Raw genomic sequence first — 24,172 nt, forward strand, 5'->3', positions numbered from 1 at the left:
GGAAGACCTCAATGCTTATTTTTGTTGACAACAGATTTATAAATGAGTCTCATTACGAATATGTCGCACGTATCGCATTGTCACGTGCCTTGTAAAATTTCATAATAATGTGACTGAGCAACTGACGAGTAACACTGTTTCAGCGCAGATTTTCCTTGCGCTTTGGACTTTGAACCCTGGTTATCAAGCAGATCTGCCGCAAGTTTATGCCGCGCTGTCAGAATAGGCTACATGCAATTCATGCGTGTATTAGAAAACATGATGTTCTGCAGTTTATTTACTAATTGTTTAAGGCCATTTCGCGATTTCAATCATCATACAGTAACCAGCAACAATCACCCGATGCAGTCCTAAAGTCTCTCGCTGTCGGTGCTTGTGATGATTTTGCATCTTTCTCGGACAGTTTAAATGCTTCCACACTGCTGACATGTTTGTTGCATTATAAAAAGTGCACGCCTCTCACTCTACGCTGGTTGCTATTTGATCGCGTCACGTCATTGTGTGGTACAATTTATTCGGTCTTTTCGCTTATTCGGCCAAACACCGAAAGAGCTTTTTTTGCTATTTTCGGCCAAATAATTTCAGTTGCCGAACATTCGGTGCATCCCTATTGCGAAGGCAACGTTTCTAGTTTTCGTTTTAAGCTTTCTAGGTTTAAGTTTTTTTGTCTAATATTTATATTTTATTTTATTTCAGCTTTATTTCAAATTCCGAAAATTATTTTTAATAGTTTTAGTTTTAGTTAACAATGACAGCACTGCTTGTGTTTCATGTGGAATGTGCACTGTGGAACTTTGGAACTGTAAATGTAAAATTTACTTATTTCACAAGTTACTTGTGAAGTTTTTTTTTCTTTTACATCACGTATGTCAGTAAAAGAAAAAAAAATGTGCAAGGGGAACAGCGTAAACCTGAAATTTCCCAACAAATCTGACCTGACAGCTCAAAAATATTAATTATTATTGTAGGCATAGTCCTCTATAATGGGATTTTGTCCATTTTATCCTCTGTTGTGCAGCTTTAAACAATATAGGTGGAACCCTACATCCATATGGAATATTCTATGGTAATGGAACAGTCTTACGCCTCACTCTGTGTCTGAAACTGAAGTTGGGGTCTGGCTTCCTAGCTAAACTTCTCCATATGGGCCTCTGTTTTGTTAAAGAGACAGGAGGTGTAGTTTTTTTTTCTTCCAGAGGTGCAGTGATGGAGCGGGAGTAGATGTGTGTGTGATATCCTCTTTCAAAGTGCTCCGCGGATTCCTGCGGTCTGCTCTTGGTTAAAGCCACGGGAGAACTTTAGAGAGGGAAAATTCCCTTTGAACTGGCTGTCTGCCACTATGCTCCATTGTGATGACTTTACCAACACTTTTAGCAGAATGTCGTACTGTAGGTCTGTTTCAAAAGCCGCTGGGCTTATTTTCTTGTTTATCGAACTTTGAAGTAGACACTAAAAGAGATTTTGGTCTTGGTTATCATAGTAATCTACTTTTTGTGATTCAAAGAGCTTTATGGTGTTTGTGAGTGTTTAAGTGCAAGCTTTGCCACACAGGAAGAGACAACACTGTGACCCTTCCAGCCCCATTTCTTGTCAGTGTGACCCCTGACACTGTGCTGTCCGTCATGTCGCAGTATTTGATAGATGTCACTCAGGTGGAACTAATGGAGTCAAGCTGTGGCCCCTGTTTATGGGACATTAAACCTAAATAATTTTCATTAGTTTGTCCCATGCTTCGTTTATCTGCTCTGTGTGTTTGGTCAGGCTGCTTTCAGGCCCAAGCGCTTCTAAAAAGCCTGCAGGTGGGCAGGAATCGGCCATTGTTTGTTTGTTGAGCCTCAGATTGATGCTGTGGGAGTGTACATCTGTCTTTCCAATGGCCCCATTGCAGTGTTTGAAATGGGATGTCTGAGGCTCCTCTCTGTAGGCATCCTTGTCCTACACAAAAACACAGACTCACATGCATTCAGGTCTGACAGGTTTTTGTGTTGTGAATTTATCAGGTGTAACTCATTCTTTTTAGTTGTTCATTGGGTATTTGTTGATATTTAAATTCATTACACAGAATTGCAGAGGTTAAATATCACAAACAGGGAAATATCAGTGCAGAAAACATTTTCAGTGTTAACAAGTAAAAAAACAGTCTGCCAGTGCAGTAAGACAAAAATACACTTATTTTGAATATATAAGTAAGGGGGGGGGGGGGTATATGTGTATATAGTATATAGTGAATTTTTTTTTGCATATATAGCTTATTTTCTTTCTTGTTTTAAGCATAAATCTAACAAAATTTCTTGAGGTTTACACTTACAATTAAAAAAAAAGATTTATCAGTGGGGTAAGAAAAATGTGGTTAAATCAATATATATATTCTCTAAAAACAAGTTTTAATTTCTCATGCAATGTTGCTTCTCAAGTAAAGTTATTTTGTTTCAAGGATTTTTAGGATTTTTACTTGAAAACATGTCAAAAGCATCAATTTAAATATGTAATTTTTGTTTGTAGCTGCCATGCAATGTTATTTGCAATATGTTGAACAATATATGCAATTTACATTTGCATGGCTTATATTTGGCCTTAGGTGTGTGTGTGTGTGTGTGCATGGTGGTGGGTGTTTCAGGCTGCTCTCTTGCAGCTGTGTTGAGGTTCCACTCTGAGCAGTGGTTTCCTCTCCAGCACAATGGAGGCTCTGTGAGTGTGTGTTGTTTTAGAGCGAGGGCCTCTCCCCCTGAGCCCTTTGTGCTCGTTTCTTTTACTATAGAGCTTGCAGGAACTGCTGCAAGAGTTCTTGCTTGCAGATAAATGCCACTTCTGCACACATCTGAAAATAAATGTTGTTTCATTTTTGTCAGTATCACACCACTCATGATAAAGAAACGTATGTTAACCAGAATATCCTCTGTTTTGGCTCCTTTTCTCAGGCTCACGTTCAGAAAAAGTGTACTCCTGGTGTTCCATGTATTTTAAGGTTGGCAGGACTGAGTGGGTGGTGCTAGAATTCACCATTATTATTATCTCAGGGTGGATTTACTCACCACATCATGACACAGGCGGTGGCCCTGCAAGCCTCCTTAACTAGACGTTGTGTTTAAAGGGGTCCTATTATGTTTTTTCATTTTTTCAACTTTAGTTAGTCTGTAATGTTGCTGTTTGAGCATAAAAAAGATCTGCAAAGTCACAAAGCTCAGTCAGATAAAAGTCAAAAGGAGATATTTTATTGAACAGAAATCACTTTTCAAAAAATACAATGAACGACTCGTTTGGACTACAATGCATATTTTCCGGGATTGAATATATAAGTAAGGGGGGGGGGGGTATATAGTGTATATAGTATATAGTGAATTTTTTTTTGCATATATAGCTTATTTTCTTTCTTGTTTTAAGCATAAATCTAACAAAATTTCTTGAGGTTTACACTTACAATTAAAAAAAAAGATTTATCAGTGGGGTAAGAAAAATGTGGTTAAATCAATATATATATTCTCTAAAAACAAGTTTTAATTTCTCATGCAATGTTGCTTCTCAAGTAAAGTTATTTTGTTTCAAGGATTTTTAGGATTTTTACTTGAAAACATGTCAAAAGCATCAATTTAAATATGTAATTTTTGTTTGTAGCTGCCATGCAATGTTATTTGCAATATGTTGAACAATATATGCAATTTACATTTGCATGGCTTATATTTGGCCTTAGGTGTGTGTGTGTGTGTGCATGGTGGTGGGTGTTTCAGGCTGCTCTCTTGCAGCTGTGTTGAGGTTCCACTCTGAGCAGTGGTTTCCTCTCCAGCACAATGGAGGCTCTGTGAGTGTGTGTTGTTTTAGAGCGAGGGCCTCTCCCCCTGAGCCCTTTGTGCTCGTTTCTTTTACTATAGAGCTTGCAGGAACTGCTGCAAGAGTTCTTGCTTGCAGATAAATGCCACTTCTGCACACATCTGAAAATAAATGTTGTTTCATTTTTGTCAGTATCACACCACTCATGATAAAGAAACGTATGTTAACCAGAATATCCTCTGTTTTGGCTCCTTTTCTCAGGCTCACGTTCAGAAAAAGTGTACTCCTGGTGTTCCATGTATTTTAAGGTTGGCAGGACTGAGTGGGTGGTGCTAGAATTCACCATTATTATTATCTCAGGGTGGATTTACTCACCACATCATGACACAGGCGGTGGCCCTGCAAGCCTCCTTAACTAGACGTTGTGTTTAAAGGGGTCCTATTATGTTTTTTCATTTTTTCAACTTTAGTTAGTCTGTAATGTTGCTGTTTGAGCATAAAAAAGATCTGCAAAGTCACAAAGCTCAGTCAGATAAAAGTCAAAAGGAGATATTTTATTGAACAGAAATCACTTTTCAAAAAATACAATATATGTGGAAAATAATGTGTTTTTCTAACCTAGTATGAGAGCCTGTTCTAGTACACCCCCAAAACAAGATCAAGACTTTGTAAAAGAGCATAATAGGACCCCTTTAATTTTCTTCAGGATTCTGCAAAGCAAGTTCCACTATTCCATGCTGGCAACATTTGGAGCTCTATAGCATTTTCATGGATAGACCCCCTACTGCTGCATGTTAAATAATGTGACACATATAGGTGCTTCTTTCTTTGAGATTAATAATGCACTGCAAAAAAAATCAGTATTTTGTAAAAATATTAAAACTTAAAAGAAGATCAATTTACTTGTGAAGCAAAAATTGCATAAGGTATTAAGACAATATACATTGATTTGATTGTATTTTTCGTATACCACTTTTTTAAAGCATAAACTTAAGCTAATTTATTAAATAATAATTTATTATTGGTGCTCAATTATAATGGGTCTTATTATCAATGTTAAAAACTATTTTGCAATTTGAATTTTTTGGTGTTTTCAGCTTGTTTATTTTCATATAAAAATATGGCATGCAGTTGCTTCAAACAATGGTATAAACATCATTCAGTGTAAATTGTGATAATCGTAATTAATAATTGCAGTTACAATTTCAAGGGAATAATCGAGAATTATGATTTTTGTAATAATCTTGCAGCCCTAAAATGTGTTCAAGAGTGTGTGCAGTTGTAAATGTTTGGATGTCAAAATTAAGCTGTCTCCTGTGCTCTCATTCCTGTTGTACTCTGTATATCCGTTATGACCCTGTTCCTTTCCATCTCCTGTGTGGTCGACTGAAGGCACAAACAGGACATCCTCTTTTTAAGTGTCAGCCAGAACCTCTGATTCACTATAAATTATATTTGCAGAATGTTTATATTTATAGCACCATACAAGCTCAGTTCTGACTTCAGTTCTGACTCTGGATCTGATTCACGTGGTTAGAATTAATCCTGCTCATATTTAATAACTGAGATGTGTTTGATCATGACACCATTTGAGAGCATTTTGGGATAGTTCACCCAAAAATGAAAACTACCCCATGATTTACTCACCCTCAAGGCATCCTAGGTGTATATCACTTTCTTCTTTCAGACAAATACAATCAGAGTTATATTAAAAAATGTCCTGGCCCTTCCGAGCTTTATAATGGCAGTCAATGGGTGTTATTTTTCAATAGTACAAAAGAAGTCCAATGAAGCGCATCCATCCATTATAAAAAATGTCCCACACGGCTCCGGGGGGTTAATAAGGACCTCCTGAAGTGAATCGATGCATTTTTGTAAGAAAAATATCAATTTTACTTAAAAACTGTAATCTCTAGCTTCCACTAATCATCCGCCTGAGTGGCGTTCTGTTGTGAACGTGTGTACGACAGTTAGCGGAAACTAGTTTCTAAAGTTTTAAATATGGATATTTTTCTTACACAAACGCATCAATTCGCCTCAGGAGGCCTTTATTCACCGCCCAGAGCCATGTGGGACACTTTTTATGATGGATAGATGCACTTTATTGGACTTCTTTTGGACTATTGAAAAATAACACACATTCACTGCCATTATAAAGCTTGGAAGAGCCAGGACATTTTTTTAAATATAACTCCAATTGGATTTGTCTGAAAGAAGAAAGTCATATACACCTAAGATGCCTTGAGGGTGAGTAAAACATGGGGTAGTTTTAATTTTTGGGTGAACTATCCCTTTAAATACTTAATGTGCCACAGATCCTGTCACAGAAAGTAGAAAGGAAATCTGCGACCCTAACCCTAACACATCTGGAAGCCTCATCATGATCTTCAGTAGTTCCTAAAATCACGCCTTGTGACAGGAAACACTTCTAAGTAACCACATAATTGAATACAATATTTCTTAAAATAAGGTTCAAGAACTCACTTTCACACAGAATGCTTAAACCAAAACCATTTTTGTGAGCTTCTGAACTTTTCTAAAAGGGAATGTGTTTGTGTCTTTGACCTGACTAATGATTTGTGGCGGACATCATGTTGAGTTGCTCAGAGCCCCAGGGATTCTCTTGGTGGAGAAGAGCATAGTGCACTAGTATGGCACATACACATAGGCACATATGGCACACCACAGCTGTAGATCATCGAGGTGTTAATGGCCCCGTCAGCATGATGTTATGGGACTTTAAAGTGTCCGTGTTTACCAGTTAACCCTCTGTGTTAATTTGAGTGGGAAGGAATTTGAGTGGGAAGTTTCATATGCAGAGCATTTTCAATGTTCTCAGTTCTAGTTGCATTACTAGCAGGGTGCGAACTACGGGGGAGCTAGGGGGAGCTTGGCTCCCATTAATAAGACATGGGCTCCCCTGAAAACGTGATTTGTGAAATTTTGGGGGGTCTCAAAAAATATTGACAATGTGTTATTTTGACGTGCAATTTCAGTTTTGTGTAATGTGATCATTGTGGATTATTATGTGTAAAATTGCAAAAATATCATTCATTCATGCATGACGGCGATTTAAACCTAATTCACTTCAATAAAGATAACTATACATGCTATTCCTGTCATGAGCATCAAGGTGTGGGGGCACTGCGGTGCAAATTCCACTCATGTTTAGTACATGTTAACCCAAAGATTCGTAGAAAAAATATAAACGCTGGACTCTGTGGTCGATTCTGTGTTAAAGTAAGGCATGTGTAAAAAACAAAAAACAAGTGGGCTCCCCCAAAGTCCACGGTATAGTTCGAACACTGATTACTAGTTTTACTTTCAGTGAGCGAGTTCATTCTCTTTTCACTTCTGATTACAGTGGTATGTCCTTGGGCATTTAAACAGAATCTGCAGTGAAACTTGGTGATGTGGTTATTAGATATCATCATTTTCGTGTACACAATTATAATTAATAGTTATTATTATTATTTTTATTTCAAATTGTTATTATTACCCATTTTATTTATTTATTATTTTTATTTTATTTTTTATTTATTTTAAATGATGATAATGATAAATATTTATTGTTATTTTAATGTGTGTGTTTGTATAAACATTTTTAAAATTATTATTATTATTAGCTTATTCTTTTATTTTTAATTTTATTATATATTTCATTTATTTAAAATGTATTTATTTATTTCAGTTTATATTTTTATTATTTAAAAAAAAAAATGTTTTATATATTATATTTATCCTAAATCCTGAATTGTTTGGAATGGGGATTGTTTGTGTTTCTTATGTAAACATCTGGTGGGGGATGGGGGGCAGTTCACGAGTACATCCACCTTAGTCTCTTTCTGTGTTGTGGTGGATGGGACATTTGTGTTTTGTGGATTTGCTTTGTTGTGATTGCCTGGTTCAGGTTACTGGTTAGGTTTGGGAGATTAGGTGTCAGCGCGATGAATGGAGGACAGCATTTTCTCACACTCCATTTTTTCTTGCTCATTGCCTTAGAACAGCCCTGACCTCCTGTAGATCTCAACTTTCGTTCCCAGCAATCTTTTGGTTAGAGTAAACTATTACTTTTAAACAAAATTTCAAGTTGGAAATCCCCCTGGCTTTGTGAAACCCTTCTTTCTTGTATTGTACACTGTTTCGAGGAATAAGAGGAACAGTAGCTTCAAGAGTTTGGGTTGATGTGGATTTTATAAAAAAAAAAATAATCCATGTATTATTATACACTGAACCCAACACATCTCCTTCGCATATGGCGCTTTTCCACTGCATGGTACGGCATGGTTCGGCTCGGTACGGTTCACTTTTGGGGGGTTTTCCACTGGGTACAGTACCTGGTACGCAATAATCATGCTGTCTAATCAGCATCTTGATATGCCACACCTGTGAGGTGGATGGATTATCTCGGCAAAGGAGAAGTGCTCACTAACACAGATTTAGACAGATTTGTGAACAATATTTGAGAGAAATAGGCCTTTTGTGTACATAGAAAAAGTCTTAGATCTTTGAGTTCAGCTCATGACAAATGGGGGCAAAAACAAAAGTGTTGCGTTTATAATTTTGTTCAGTGTAATAAACATATATTATTATATTATATTTTAAAATTAACTAAATGTGGTTCAGTAATGACCTGTTCAATATTAGAGAAGGATATTATATTATAAAAGGATTATTTGTTAATGTTAAAGTGCCCCTATTATGTCATTTTTAAGGTTTCTAATATTGTTTTGGGAGTCTCCTACAATAGGTTTACATGCTTGCAAGGTCAAAAAACACTTTCGTTTTCTCAAAATATGCATTTAATATCACCTAATTTTCCAATGATTCGTTCAAAGCAGTTCTAAGATTCAGTCTCTCTAAACCCCTCCTTCCTATTAGCGTACTCTGCTCTGATTGGTCAGATGGCCCAGTCTGTTGTGATTGGTCTACCATGTACAGTGTGTGTTGGAAACAATACGCACATTGCCATAGTTCTGTATTTTTAATGCTTGATGGAAAATATAAACATCAATTATTAATCATACTTACAGGTTGTGATTCAGTGGAGCCAGCTGGTCCAAATAAACTGGGTACTGAGCCATCTTTCATGAGCAAGCGTTTTGTGAATCCCGCGCTGAACTCCCCCAAGATTAGAGAAGCAGTCGTCAGTAAAATGATTAAGGTTGTACTGCTGTGAATTTTAACCACTGATTCTTTACAGCCTCATCTTTTAGAAGTGAAAATAAGATGAATTTACTCTCACAGCGTAGGACACAGTCTTCTCGACATGAGTTTAACCACACGAACAAACTACAGTGTTTGAGGGTGGGTCAAGTTGTTTGCGGCCGGCCAATGTAGAACATAGGCAGGCATTACCCGTGTAGCCGTCATGGAAGTAGGATTCAAATTACTGACGACTCGTTTCGGCTGTTCAGAGTCGATTCTTTCTTTTGGGAGACAATAATTGATTTATCGTGCACTTTCTTCTTTACAACTTTACAGATCTGTCTCTCTGTCTGTGTGTTTGTGTGTGTGCGTCAATTAAAGCTGCACATTAATATAGGTGAGGGAAGTGTATAGGTTTTGGCCACATCCTTGGGGGTGGAAAGTGTCATGACTTATTGAATTAGTTCTTCAGAGGTTTATTTTGAGCCCTATCCAGATGACTTTGGCAAATAGAAACAGGTCTCACTCAGCAGGGATTGGTTTTCAGATTGGTTGTACAGAAGATATTGTTGAGAAAAAGTGCAAAATATAGATGGGGGTTAGTGCTGGGCTGTATGACCAAAAATTTTATTGCGGTATTTTAAAAATTAATATCATAACAAAAATAAACACCGGTATTCGGTATGAACCGGTATACCGCCCAGCACTAATGGGGGTAAAACTCTTTTTGTGAGAAGAAGGGAGAAAACAAGTATTTTATTGTCTTGACCAGGCTTCATGTAATATTCAAATTCCTTGTGTTTAATGCAATGAAGCTGGGCTTTTTTTAGTAAGGAAAAAAATGATTGGAAAGTTTTAATATTTTAGTGTTTTAATATTGACTGTACAGGGTTCAGCACACTTTTCCCCAAAAGTGCCAACAGATTTGGAAGAATGAGAGGAAAAAAGCTTTAGCAGGCCAGTGTGACGTACAGTAAGAGCTATTGTTTCCCATTCAAACTTACAGTCCACTATATCTGGCAGGGTTCATGTGCATTCCTCAGGTGTTACGTTGACGCTCGGCGCCTGGGGACCTATTAGGTAGAGCTCAGTAGCTGAAAGGGGGAGACGGTCAGATGGGGAGACGGTGTGTGTCTGGCGCTCTGCTCCCGTCTAGTTGACTATGCTGACATATGCTAGATCCATAGAAAGGATACGAGATCCCAGACTTCCCTTTCATTCTTCCCGTACTACAGTAGGCTGCCATTGAAACTCATAAAATGGAGTCAGGGAGCAGACTCTACCTGTTGACTTAACAGTCAAAGAGCCGGTTAGATCAGTTTGTAAACCACTTTTATGATGGGTTTATATTTAGGTTTTAAATTATATTAAGCTTGACGATATAAGTGGGATTTGGAGGAGTTTATGTTGGATGTCTCCCAGAGTCTATAGTCTCAGGCATGGGAGCAGACGCTTGGAGCTGTACATGGGCGAAAAACATATTTGCATTGTTTGTGTTTATAAATGCAACTAAGAATTTTTGCTCACATGAACTCCCACTGCCCTCTCAGAGCAGACGGAGAACCAGCCAAATAAGGCTGTAAAAGTGTGTGGCCCTCTTTCAAACATGCCATAGCTGTCCCCCTGGTGAAGACTAATATTTGACCACATCAGTATAGGGAAGAAGAGCCTTTTTGTGCTGCTTTCGACATGAAATCGAAATTAACCCCATTTACTTTATTAATACATGTTCCTGGTCTTATTGTTAATGATTTATAAGTGCATGCTATTATAAAGAAAAAATATGTCTTCATAAACATTTATGAAAATATTTTGCTTGGATATTGTAAATATAATATATAATATAATTTATTGTATTATAATTGATTATATAATAGTATAATTGATTATATAATAGTATAATTTATAATAATAATAATAATTGTTTATGTTCAATGAAATAATACAATTAAGCATTTAAATAAAAATAAATATATATACACGTTATTCAAAATAATTATAATTAATGCAATAGTTATAATTTTAGATTTCTTTATTTCATTTAAATATTGTAAATTATATTTAATAATAATAATACATTATGATTATTAATAAATAAATAATCATTCAATCAATCAATCTTGTTTCACTCAGAAAAAGTACAGATTTCCATCATATTACAGAAGGAAAAAAATGGTGCAAATGATGTTTCATGTTGACTTTATAAAGTTTACATTGGTATTTCTGGCTGTGTTACAAGTCATAAACAGGAGACCACTCCTCTGCATGAGAAAGCACAGGTTGGGTTCGTTTTCTTTGACTGTATGTTGTCTCCTGTCTGACCTGTGCACTCCATCATGTGTGATGTTTCGTGAGGAGGGCTGTGTGTGGCTGGGGTTTGTTCTCCCCTTCTCTTCTCTGTCTCTTGAGCTCTTCACGTCTCTTCATTGTCTGCAGTCTGATACCCGACAACAGATCAAACTACTGTTTTCTGAAGGCACATCTTTCTCTCCTCTTTTGCCTGCCCCACTCCCTTTTCAGCAAAACGTCCCAATTTCTATAGGTAATTTTCCCAACTCCCTCTGTAATTTGTAGCACAGTCTTTGCTCACTTTCATTGTCAGTAATTCACATGGTCCATCTTGTCATGTGCCTTTCCTTTCCCATGCTTCTCTTCCTCTTTTTATTAATTCATTTTATCTTATTAGAAAAGAGTTTTTCCAGACTTGTCATTCATGTAAAAATAAAATAAACTGCCATTTTTTACTCTAGAATTAAATTGTAAGTGTTCCTCAGTTACTCAATTTTTGGGTAGTTGTAGTCACTGATAGCCACAGTCAATTGTTCAACATAATCATTTGCCAAACAGCTCAACATGCCAGAAAAAGGGAATGGTTCTTTGTTGTGTCTGCACAGTCACCCTTTCACAAACTATACTGGGATCTAACAGAAGCTCTTTTTGTCCCAGTGGTGGGTAGCGTCACTCTTATTTTGGAAGTAAAGAGCTTTAGGGTGTTGATTTTATGTTTTATTTTCAGACACTGAAAAATAAAGGTATTTTCATCTCAGATGTATAAGATGTGGGCCTCTTTTTAAAGTAATCATGCCACTAAAACAAGACTGAAAAGGTCTAATGAGATTTGCTAAATTAAATTAGGAATCACCAGTTAGCTAAACCTTTTGCTATAGCAGAGTAGCCAGCAAGGTCTTTGGGGAAAGTAGAACATCTGCTTTATTTTGTTTTGTTTTTGTTGTTTTGCATTCATATTTTTGGACATGACCAGCTTTTTATATTGTATGATGTTTGCAGACGTTTCATACTGAATGTGTGGGACTTTTTATGCCAAAATGAGATGTTCTACCTTTCCAGGAATAGACAAAGTGCTTTGATCCCATTGGACAGTGTGCCATCTCAGCGGTTAGGAGTGCATTCAGTTTTTTGTTATTTCAGACTGCTGTTTTTAGTGTGGCCTGGAGTGGACAGTCAAGTTTTTCTCCATAAATATCAAAATCTTCATAGTGTCTTTGATCTTACTTCAGTGAGTTTTAGCATGGACCGTTCCCCCTTTGATTCAAAGATGTTTTTGTACTTTGTGTACTCAAGTTTCATTTGATAGTGGTGGTGTTACTCCAAAAGTTTAGCTAATAATATCTGTGCAGGAAGCTCTTGGGCCCTAAGAAAAACCCCTAAGGTAAATACTGCACAGTTGAAACAGAAAAGTGAATCTTAAACTTATTTGCTTGGACGCTCATTTCTGAAACAGAAAACAAAGAAGCCTAAATCTCAGAGAGCTACTGTAGATCAGATAAAGAATCATCTGAGCTCTTTGCAGCCGCTGTTATCAGTGATGTGGCACCAAATCCTGGATCATCATGTGAATGGAGGACTGGAACCTCACTGTGCTCTAAGTGCCCTAATTACATATCAGACCAACAAATGGTCACTAGGCAGTCCTGGCAGCAGACATATGGCCAGATCTAACCTCTGATTTCTAATTTGAAGCTTCCCAGAAGACAGTTGTATTGCTCACAGGTTGCTCTTTCATAGATTAGGAGACCAGAGCTCTTTAAATATCAACTTTGTGTCAGATGTTTCTCCTAAAATTGCTCGTCATGAGAAATAAAAATAAACAAATTAGGTTAATAGTTGACAGATAGTAAAATAGAGTTCTGAAATGAATGTGGATAGCAAAGTGCATATTTGAAAATGGATAAGAAATGTTTGGATTCATATTGAAATCTGACTTTTAATTCCAGACTTTGGTGTATTGGCAAATATAAGACTTTGTTGACATGTCTTCTTTAATTTACATGTTTCTCAGAAGAAAATCTGAGAATCTCACTGCTGTCTAGGAGAAAAAAAATGAATAGTCAGATTATATTTCTTTCAGATTTGATCTACATGCTCTTTTGCTGTTGACATAAAAATGCAGTATAGCTGATATTTCCTCAGAGGTTGGATGGTTTCATATTGACTCAGCATGGATGATGCTATTTTTGTAGACTTTACATTCATTTCTTCCTCAAAAACAATGGATGAGGTTTGTTGTGTGAAATGTTCGGAAGCAGTGAGCTCATCACAAAGAGCTGCCGTTTACGTCATTTCTTAAATCCTGCATGCTAACAAGTGTAGGAGGCACCCACTCCATCCTTGACATTTGAGTTGTAGAGACTATAGAGAGAGAAAGAGAGAGAACTTCAACTGTTGACCAACCCAAAACCTATATATACATGTTTCTCAGAAGAAAATCTGAGAATCTCACTGCTGTCTCGGAAGCAGTGAGCTCATCACAAAGAGCTGCCGTTTACGTCATTTCTTAAATCCTGCATGCTAACAAGTGTAGGAGGCACCCACTCCATCCTTGACATTTGAGTTGTAGAGACTATAGAGAGAGAAAGAGAGAGAACTTCAACTGTTGACCAACCCAAAACCTATATATATGCTCAGTTGAAGAGAAGGGAAGGAGGGAAAATAGGGTGATAGAAAAGATGAAGTAGGATAATTTATAGCCAAATTCATTACTGTTATAAACAGGACACATTCCTTCTGAAACTGTGGACATTGGAAGGGGAATTATGGGAGGGAATGGTAATGCTTGAGATCTTCACAGGCAGAGCCAAATAACATTCTCCAGTGGCTTTGTCATTTCTGCTTAAAAGTTTTTTACTTTTCAGACATTACAAACCCTAGTCATCATAATTGGGATGTCTTCCAGCCGAATGTGGTTTCAAACAAAACAAATTTACTACATGGTCAGTCTGTCTGCTGTTGTATTAAATGCTGAAAGACGAACTGTCTGAGAAACACACACCGGATTTATGAACTCCAAACTTTGCTATACCTCTGTATTTCCTGCACCGCTATTTGCTACAGGTAAATCTAAAGCTCCATCGCAAACGAACAGCTGTGTACTTTTATTCTGAATTAACTTTTCTAAACTTTAATTCAGTTTAGACTTTTGTCTATGACGAGATAAAAAAAGACTTTTACTAATGACGTGTACTTTCAAAACAATGCTTCCTGAAGCTTCAAAATCTTGTCAGATCTATGATTTGGAGTATGTTTGAGCAAGTCACGTGATTTAAGCAAAGTATGTTTTGCTGTGTTATTTTCATGATATTATTAAAAAAAATAATGCTTAAATTACGATTGAATGAAAACGTATCAAATTGTTTTGTAGAACGTGCAATTTTACACATTTTCAGTGTTCTCGTTGCTTATACACAGCTTTAGCCAGCAGGTGTCCTTGCTGTCTGGACTTTTGAGTGTTTTGAAGCAGAATCGTTTTTCAAAGGAATTGGTTCAGTTGATTCAAAGTTTAGAAAACAGAATTCACTTATGACCTGATTATTTTTATGAAGCACACAGGTTATCAGTTTTAATTGGTCTGATAGATCTTTCACTGAATGAAAAACTGCTATGATACATACTGCATTCACCAGCCTTTCCCAGACGTCTCACTGAATATGTTAATACCACTGGAAAAAAGTTTTATTTATAATGTCATGGTCATGAAATTTCACTGAGATGATATGTTGCCTTGGCAGTAGACTGTGAAGCTGTTGGCTTTTGGGGTGGATGAATCACTCTAACATGGAGTGCAATGACATAGGTAATAAACAGATGCTCGGGAGGGTGTTGATATGGGTGTGAATGGTATCTTCAGAACAAACATCTCTTCCATCTTCAAAGGAAAGCTCACCGAGAGGTCTGTAACATGCTGTGGTGATCTGCTGCTCACTATCTGAAATCATAGCACAGAGTCATAGGATAATAAAGAGAGATACAGTGTTTGTTGAAGACAGTTGTCAGCTCACACCCCACACCTGGCTCAGTGTGTGTTCCACTATTAAAGACATTCACAATCACACACTGATCTGTTTGTAGTGCAAACGTGACCTGATATCAGAGTCTTGTTACAGTGCAGTGCCCTGTCTATTATAAGAAGTGGCAGAACGAACAATGGTTTATTTATCATTTGAACAATAGCATTATTCTTATCATCACACCGGTTGATATGGGAATCATGAGCATATATATCTCACATTTACACTACCGTTTAAAAGTTTGGAGTCAGTAAGATTTTTTTAATTTAAAGATTCATATTTTTTATTCATTCAATTAATTGAAGGTGACAATAAAGACATTTATAATGTTACAAAAGAGATTAATTTCCATGAAAAGCTGTTCTGTTGAATTTTGTATTCATTTAAGAACACAAAGATATTAAGCAGTACAGCTGATCATACATTTTAAGATATATATTAAAATAAAACATTTATTTTAAATTGTAATTGTATTTCACATTTTACTGTATTTAGTGAATTTTTGGTCAAATAAATGCCGCCTCAGTGAGCATAAGAGACTTTTTTCAGAAATATTGAAAAATCTTCCGACCACAAACTATTGAACAGCAGTATAGATGAGGACAAAAGTCTGTTTTTGTGGTGCTTACCCAGGATATTTGATAGCTCAAGTTAACAAACTTGAGTGTCTAGGAGGTGACAGTTACATTTAGATGTGTCTGTGCCATTTAATCAAGAGCATTATTATTTATGGAAGCTGTTATGAACTTGCTGACTTGCAACTAACTTGCAAGTAAAATTGACTTTGAACTGTTGCTCCGCTGTAAAAGAAGTTTATGCTCATGTTCATGTGGCTTATGTGGAAGTGTCCGAGTTACGTAATTGTGTATTTCTGTAAACTTTGGCACATAAGTCATACTTCAACTAATGCAGTTTGCTTTCTAGCAACACCCTAGTAAACACATACACACTGCAAACCACTCAGAATACCTTAGCAACCACATAGCAACACACTGGCAATCACCCACAATTGTGGCAGTGAGTTTTGCAAAAGCAGTTTCCTTCAGAAAATGTAAAAATATCGTTTGAAATGGAGAATTTAGTAAAAAGATTTTTTTGATGTCTGAAGAGAAATATGATTTCAAACAGGATATAAGAAGTTAACACAGGACGTGAGGTCATAGACTGCATGGTTTCTCGTGTCAGACAAGAAACCGCTGTGACCCAAAGAAAATGAGCACAAAGACGTCTCCATGGATACATGGAGGAATACATGACATCCTGTGTGTTCTGATGCGAAAGCGCTCTCTTGTTTTTCAGAACTCCATGAACCTGCCCCCAGATAAAGCACGTCTCCTCCGGCAGTACGATAATGAGAAGAAGTGGGACCTCATCTGTGACCAGGTACAGCCTCCACAATCACCCACTGTTAAGTCACACCCTTGCAGAAGAACAAGCCTTCAAGAATGGTGTTATTGACATGACATTTAAAAAAAAATATTATTACAGTTATTATTAACAAGTTTAGAGGAAGTTTTTTGACCCACAATTGTTTAGAGGAAGTTTTTTGACCCACAATTTTATCAGATTTTAATGATTTATCACACAGAAGAAAAGGCAGACACAGGATCATACCAACTACTCATCTCATTTCACCCAGAAATGAAAATTCTATCATCGTTTACTCACCCTCATGTTGTTCTAAACCCATTATCTTCTGTGGAACACAAAATTGAGGATTGTACCCATCGTTCTTTTCCATGTAGTTGCGAGGAACTGGGTGTGACGCTTTCCAGTAGTTGTTTGGACCACTTTTATGATAATTTTAGTTATTTTATCCTCAGTCCCCATTCATTTTAATTGCAATGAAAATAGCGGCCTATCCAGTCTTCAGAATTTCTCCTTCTGAGTTCATACTTTCATACAGATTTAGAATAATATGAGGGTGAGTAAATTATGACAGAATTTCATTTTAAGAGGAGCTGTCCCTTTAAAAAAAACTGACATGTCTTGTTAAATGCAGGGTCTTGCTGAAATAAATGCATCAGTGCATTAAATGATGACTTTGTGCTACATTTTGTGCGTTTTCTAAAACTATTTATGAATGTAGTCATGCATCTTGACAAATCTGTGCTGCTGAAAAAGGGAGTTCATAGTTGCAACAAAAAATAAGTTTTTTTTTAATCAAAACAACGTGAAATGATTAAAGGGGTCATATGATGCGATTAAAATTTTTCCTTTTTAAAAAATTTTTAACACTCTTTGGAGTGTTACAAGCTCTTGGTGCATAAAGAAGATCTGTAAAGTTGCAAAGACTAAAGTCTCAAATCCAAAGAGATATTCTTTATAAAAGTTAAGAGTCAACCACGCCTACCTAAAACGGCTCATTCTAACACGCCCCCACATGTCTACGTCACGATGTGGGAAGATTTGCATAACGCCGCCCAAATGTTCACGCAAAGAAAGAAGGCGTAACTTTTATTCTCGCTGTAGTATTGTTGCTGCCGCCATGTCGTGAAGACGCGTGTGTGTTTGTGTTCTGTGTTTCGTTGTGAAAGCGAAACTACTTTGTTTGGCCTTCCAAAAGAGGATGATATCCGCTTCGTCATGCCTAGAGCTGATCCGAGTCCAGCCCGGGGTCGTCACATGTGGTTGCCGCAAGACCGCCGGCCGCTCCATTCTCAAGCCCGCCGCCGCTCACTCTAGGCCGCCGTGTGAAACTACTTTGTTTGGCCTTCCAAAAATGGACACGACTAGAAATCAGTGGTTAAGTTGTGATTAACTGCGAGCCGGTTGAAAATCGATTCAAATATGTGACGATTCAAATCGGTTGAGATGCTAAACAAATCGCGATTCATTTATGGGTAGGAGTTTATATGAATGTATGTCTGAGGGCAACTTACTGTCTTTAGAAAAGTTTAGATGGTAGTTTCAGAAAGGCGGGGCATAGAGGAGAAACAATAATGTACAGTATGTGGAAAATAATGTGTTTTTTGAACCTTAAACCGCATAAACATTTCATTACACCAAATATACAAAATTATGTTCTTTTTTAGCAGCATCATATGACCCCTTTAAGAATATGTGTATGGATTAGTTAAAACAGAACATTCATCTTTTGTTGGAGATGTTTTTTGCCTGTGTATAACTGTCTCCCCCTCTTCTCTGTGTTAGGAGCGTTTCCAAGTGAAGAATCCTCCACATACATACATCCAGAAACTACGTGGATATTTAGACCCAAGAGTCACACGCAAGGTCAGCATCATTCGCCAGATTGCGTAACTAATGTCTGTTTCTCACCTGGTTGCATGTGAACATGACTTACAGCAGTTAAAGAGGTTGTATTATTAGAAATGTAAAAAAAAATTTTTTTTACCAACTTCACCAAAAAATTGCTTGTTTAATTCCAAAATTATGTTACTTTATGAATCCTTATTCTTTTGCACAAAAAGCCTGAGTAGCACTATAATCATCCCCTGAGAAAAAATGTAAAAAATAAAAAATAAAAAAATATTTCCGGTCAGTAATATTATATTTTTATTGAGCAAGTATGCATTAAATTGATCAAAAGCCAAGTCAAGTCAAATCACCTTTATTTATATAGCGCTTTATACAATAAAGATTGTGTCAAAGCAGCAAAAAACTTGTGCTGATAATGCAAGAGGAGCAAAAAAAAAAAGCGAAAATAAATACATTTATAATGTTACAAAAGATTCCATTTAATAAATGAATGGAAATATATGCTGTTCTTTTGAACTTTCTATTTGTCAAAGAATCCTAAAAAAAGAATCATGCTTTCCACAAAAATATTAAACAGCACAGCTGTGTTCAACATTAATAATAATAATAATAATAATAAATATTTCTGGAGCACCATATCAGCATATTAAAATGATTTCTGAAGAATCATGTGACACTGAAAGACTGGAGTAATGGCTGCTGAAAATTCAGCTTTTGCTGTCACAGGAATAAATGACATTTTAAAATATATTAAAATGGAAATCAGTTATTTTACATTTTAAAAGTTATTTATTTTTTTTATCAAATACATGCGGTCTGGGTGAGAATAACATACTTCATCATTTAAAAATCTTTAAAAATCAGCCACAAACTTTTGAATGGCAGTGTATATGCAAAAAAAAACAAATATTCAGGATCCGTTAATTTCCTATAATCTGCTCAATTGGTTTTCCTGTTTAGGTCATTAGTGTTGACCTCTTTTGTGCACTAAAAGTTTAACCAGAAATGTTGTTTTACCCAGCACTAGTTAGTGTTTATTGAAAAGTTGAAACTATTCTGGTGAGGTTGCATAGTTTTTCTCCAAACATGCCGATAATCATCAGTTTGTCTGTGTGTGCAGAAATTCCGCAGAAGGGTTCAGGAATCCACCAAAGTCCTGCGAGAGCTGGAGATATCGCTGAGAACCAATCACATAGGGTGACTAATTCCTGACTTCGCTCATTTAATCCTTCTTTTACATCTCTTTGTCTTGTGCTTATCTCTACAAATAACCCTCCCAACAATCACCCAGAGTAACATCCCATGATCCTCCAGTAACTAATGCAGTGAGGTTATGAGGCTCCTGTATGCAGTGTAGGGAACAATAGCCTTACTAGTGGTATGGACGGGAAGCTGTGGTATTGTTTGGCTTTCCCCTCTAAAGAATCACTCTTTCTTTGTTCTTCCTGTTGTAGAAAGCTAGATGTAGTGTTTGCTCGTGCACAAATCCCTGCTGTTGGGCTGTTCTGCCAGCTTCCCTGTGCTTACAATGCTGTCTCTAGACCTCTGCAGTATCCAGATGGTTTTTATTCATCTCGTCCCTCACACACCACCCCCTTAGCAGCTTCAAGCAACTCAGGAAGCTTAGTTGTGTATGCTGGAGAGCCAGGAAGCTTGAAGCATCCAACAATGTAGTGTGTGAAAGGACACGTATACACACACACACACACACACACACACACAAAGGTTTATAAGACACATTGATGAACCCAGACAAAACATTGACACACATTTCTGTAACAATGAAACACTGACAACTGGGAACATGTTTTCACTGTTTATATTCCGTTTTCTTATTGAATTAAAAAAAACTATGTGTTGTGAAACTGTAAAACCATTTACACACAAACACATTACAGAAAAGCATGCGTTGTATGGTATATCCGTACCAATCGGATGAACACACCCAGAAGCAATGGGGAATAACTAGTAACTTTACTACATTTTTCAATAGGTCAGCTGTTTTGCAAATTACAAAATGCTACAGTGTTGTATTTATTGTCACATTGCATTGTGCATTCAAATTTACAGTTGAGAGAAATGAGGAATGAAACACACTCATACAAATAACATTGGAAAAATGAATTTATTTGTTTGGACCATGTAAATTAATGATTCAAAATAATGCTCCAACGATTCGAGTTTCCACATAGAAGCAATTAATTTTAGGTATTTTTGGCAAAATACTCAGTTGCATGCTGCTGTTTGTTGTTTTTAAATCAGTTGTGTAAAATAGGTTGCATTCTAGTTTTTGTTAGTTGTTTATTGTATTTTGTTATTTGCGAGATAATCTGTTTAGTTTAAAGATACGTTTATAAGTTTGGAGCTAATTGTTTTGTGCCAAAAATATGACTTTACATTAAAATAATAACATGTAAATTGTTATCATTTATTAAATAATATTATAATTAATAATAATATGTAAATTTATTTTAATAATAGCATTTTGTTATTAACATTAAACATTTTATAACAAGTATATCGTCTTATGTTTTACTATTTAAGAAGATTTAGTTTCTTTATATTTAAGATTTTGTTCCTTTGAGTGGCTTTTTCTCAAGTCGCTAGTTACTTTTTTTTGTTAGTTGTGTAGTTTAGCTAACTACTACTTTAAAAGATTAAAAAGCTATATTCAGTTCAAATTACTATAAATTATGAGTAGCTTGGCAAACTACAGGTTCAAAGTAGCTTCCTGAACACTGATACACACACATGAGCAAAATCTCAGAAAACGTTGGAAAGATATGATTATTAATTACTTCCTTTGTCTTCTGTGTGAGCCATAAATAACCAATACACTCCTCTCTCCTGCATTAAGAGCAGTTTCTCATTCAGAAAAAAAAGAGAAAAAGAATAGGCAGGCTATTTTCACTCTTTTGGAGGGGCTGGATGAAATGGAACAGAGGACTGTTTATTGCATGTGTCCGATCCCTGGCCTCTTTCCGATGTGCTACTCCTTGCTTTGCCAAGACAATCTGAAATAGCATCTGGCCGGACAGGAAAAGAGTCTAAAGGGGAGCAGGGAGGGGGAGGTGGTAGACAGGAAGCTGATGATGGAGTGAGCCCCCACCACCTTTTCAGTCTGAAAAGTCTGTTTCTTGCTCAGTTCCACATTTTGTTTGTTTTTCTTGTGCTCGTTTGAGAGTCTGGTAGCTTTTTTTCTTATGCATCTATAACCATTTAACAGTAGAGATAGATTTCAACCAATCATTACAGCTTGTGTTTGAGAGGTAAAAGAAGAATGAAAATGAGAGACGTGCAGAAAAAAAAGAATGCATGTATAGAAAAGGTGAATGTTTGCACAGGTAAGGCAGTCTAAACACTCCCACTGTCAGAGATTTAACCTCCTCTCTCAAGCTATGATCTCCACGTTCTTTTGCTCTGCGTGGTGGGAATTCCTTTTGCTTTGAGTTTCCCCCTCAGAAATCTGGAGCTAAATGAAGGAAATCTAAAACTAGTCTCCATTCTTGACTTTCCATCTCAGTCTTGCCAAGCTAGTCAACTCAGAGCAGCCTTGAGGGTGAAAATGTCTTGGGATTTTAAAGTCAACATGAAACAACATTCGCTGTTTCCATAATATGATGTATTATACATTATACAATACATATTATACAATATACAATAAGATATTCAACAATAAAAAGGGCGGGACTTAATTTTTTTCTATCAGGATTTCATTGGATCATGAAAAGTCAGTGTTCTGTTGAGTTTGCTGTCAGTTGTGAAGGATTTCTTCCCTCTTAAAAAATGTTGGCACTCATTGGTACCCATTTGGAAGATTACAAAAAACAAAACAAAAAAATCACTTGTTTTCTGTTGCACTAATGTCCAATGATAAATCATTCACAATAAGCCCTGGAACATATATTCAGAAAGTAAATGGGATCAATTTCATTAATTTCATGCTCACTTAGTCTGAAGCTTAAGTTTGTTGTCATATTGATAGTCTAGAAAATAACAGTTTTATTTCTTCACCTTTTTAATCTTCATCTCTGTCTTTCATATTTTCCACATAGTTTTACTCTTTGTTAATCTGATCCTGTTTGCTGATTGTTGTTGATGGATGTACATGACCGTTTAAAGGTTTGGGATCGGTAAATAGGATGCATTTATTTGATCAAAAACACAGTAAAAGCAGTGATATTGTGAACTTTTTTTTCTTTTTTAATACATTTGATAATGTCATGTATTCCTGTGATAGCAAAAGTGAATTTTCAGCAGCCATTACTCCAGTATTTAATGTCACATGATCCTTCAGAAATCGTTCTAATATGCTGATTTGCTGCTCGTGAAGCTTTTTTGTGGAAAACGTGATAATTGTTTTTTTCCAGAATTTTTATATAGAAATCTTTTGTAACATTATAAATATCTTTGCCGTCATGTTTGATCAATTTAATGCATCCTTGCTAAATAAAAGTATTAATATCTTTTTTTTTTTTTTTTAAGTTTCTTTAAAATATTTAAACGGCAGTGTGAGTGTGTTTGCTTTCAGAAGGATGTTAACAGGATGCTTTGATCTCCCTCTTTAATGTGGCAGGTGGGTTCGTGAGTTCCTCAACGATGAGAACAGAGGCCTGGACATCCTGGTGGAGTATCTCTCCTTCGCCCAGTGTGCCGTCATGTGAGTGACACACCCTAAAAACAACCAACCACAGGCATCTTCACAACACGCCAATCCAAGCACCATCTGTAGGACATTTAAAAGATCAAGTAGCCAGGCTTCTGCTGGAGACAAAGGCTGTGATGAATTCACTGTTGTTTAATGATTATGAATGTGCTAAATGCATCATTGTAGGCGTGCTGCATTCTGTTTTGCGCTTTGTTATGCCATGCTATAATGTGCTGCTCTCTGCATAATCCTGGACCCCCTGTTACTGAACTCTGTTGCTAACCTTCCCCATCCTTACCCCCTGCCCTCCTTATGTGCGGCTCCCTGTCTATGCGGCTCAGGTTGGATTTTGAAGGCCTGGAGAATGGTGAGGACTTTTCGCTGGACAAGGCTAAGTCCTGGAGCAGGTCCATTGAGGATCTGCACCAGAACGGCTGCAATACACTGGTGCGCTCTGCACGACAATCTGTCCTCCGGTATGTATTGGCCTGCTTGTGCTTGCTATGCTCTGCCTCGCTTTAAAAGGATGTTTGCTTATGTGATGATAACTTGCATTGGTTTGGTTCAGGCTGCTGGCCAATCACAACTCATTAATTAGAAATATTTAATGCACTGTTTTGAGACTGTTCTATATATGTGTGTGTGTATGTGTATATATATATATATATATATATAGAGTACAAAAGAGCTTCAGTCTTAAAAGATTAACCCTATAAATCCTACTGTATTATATTTAATACACAAATTTCTAAGGCTTCAAAATTATGAACATAATCAAAATTTTGCAGAAAAAAACTGTTGTACACAGTCTACTTACATGCCTTCTGTTGTCTGATTGATAGTTCATACTTTTTTAGTAAGCATAATTCGGCCCTTCAGGTCTTAGATTTACTTGATTCTCCCCATATATTATTTTTAGAAGAATGTTCAAATGTGAGTATCAAATATCTTTCAATCTTTCAATAAATACTTTTGCATTTAATTATATTTTGCACATATGCAAACCTTTTTTATTTTATTTTTAAAAAGTATTTATTCTAAAGGTTCAATAAACTGTTCCATAACAAAAACAAACAGATTTTTCTGA

General features: G+C 36.4%; 1 protein-coding gene across 3 annotated transcripts in view; it reads left to right on the forward strand.

The window, feature by feature from the left end:
- The window catches only part of LOC107716159 (formin-like protein 3), a 47,113-nt gene that overhangs the window by 6,157 nt on the left and 16,784 nt on the right, over positions 1–24,172 (forward strand). For all 3 annotated transcript variants that reach the window (XM_016522518.1, XM_016522519.1, XM_016522517.1), the window contains exons 2-6: positions 16,518–16,601; positions 18,372–18,452; positions 19,558–19,634; positions 23,014–23,097; positions 23,427–23,561. In XM_016522518.1, the coding sequence (XP_016378004.1) occupies positions 16,518–16,601; positions 18,372–18,452; positions 19,558–19,634; positions 23,014–23,097; positions 23,427–23,561 (461 nt within the window). The remainder of the gene's footprint in view (positions 1–16,517; positions 16,602–18,371; positions 18,453–19,557; positions 19,635–23,013; positions 23,098–23,426; positions 23,562–24,172) is intronic.

The sequence above is a fragment of the Sinocyclocheilus rhinocerous genome, unplaced genomic scaffold (genome assembly GCF_001515625.1).
Source record: "Sinocyclocheilus rhinocerous isolate Xijiao unplaced genomic scaffold, SAMN03320098_v1.1 scaffold148, whole genome shotgun sequence".
NCBI lineage: Eukaryota > Metazoa > Chordata > Actinopteri > Cypriniformes > Cyprinidae > Sinocyclocheilus > Sinocyclocheilus rhinocerous.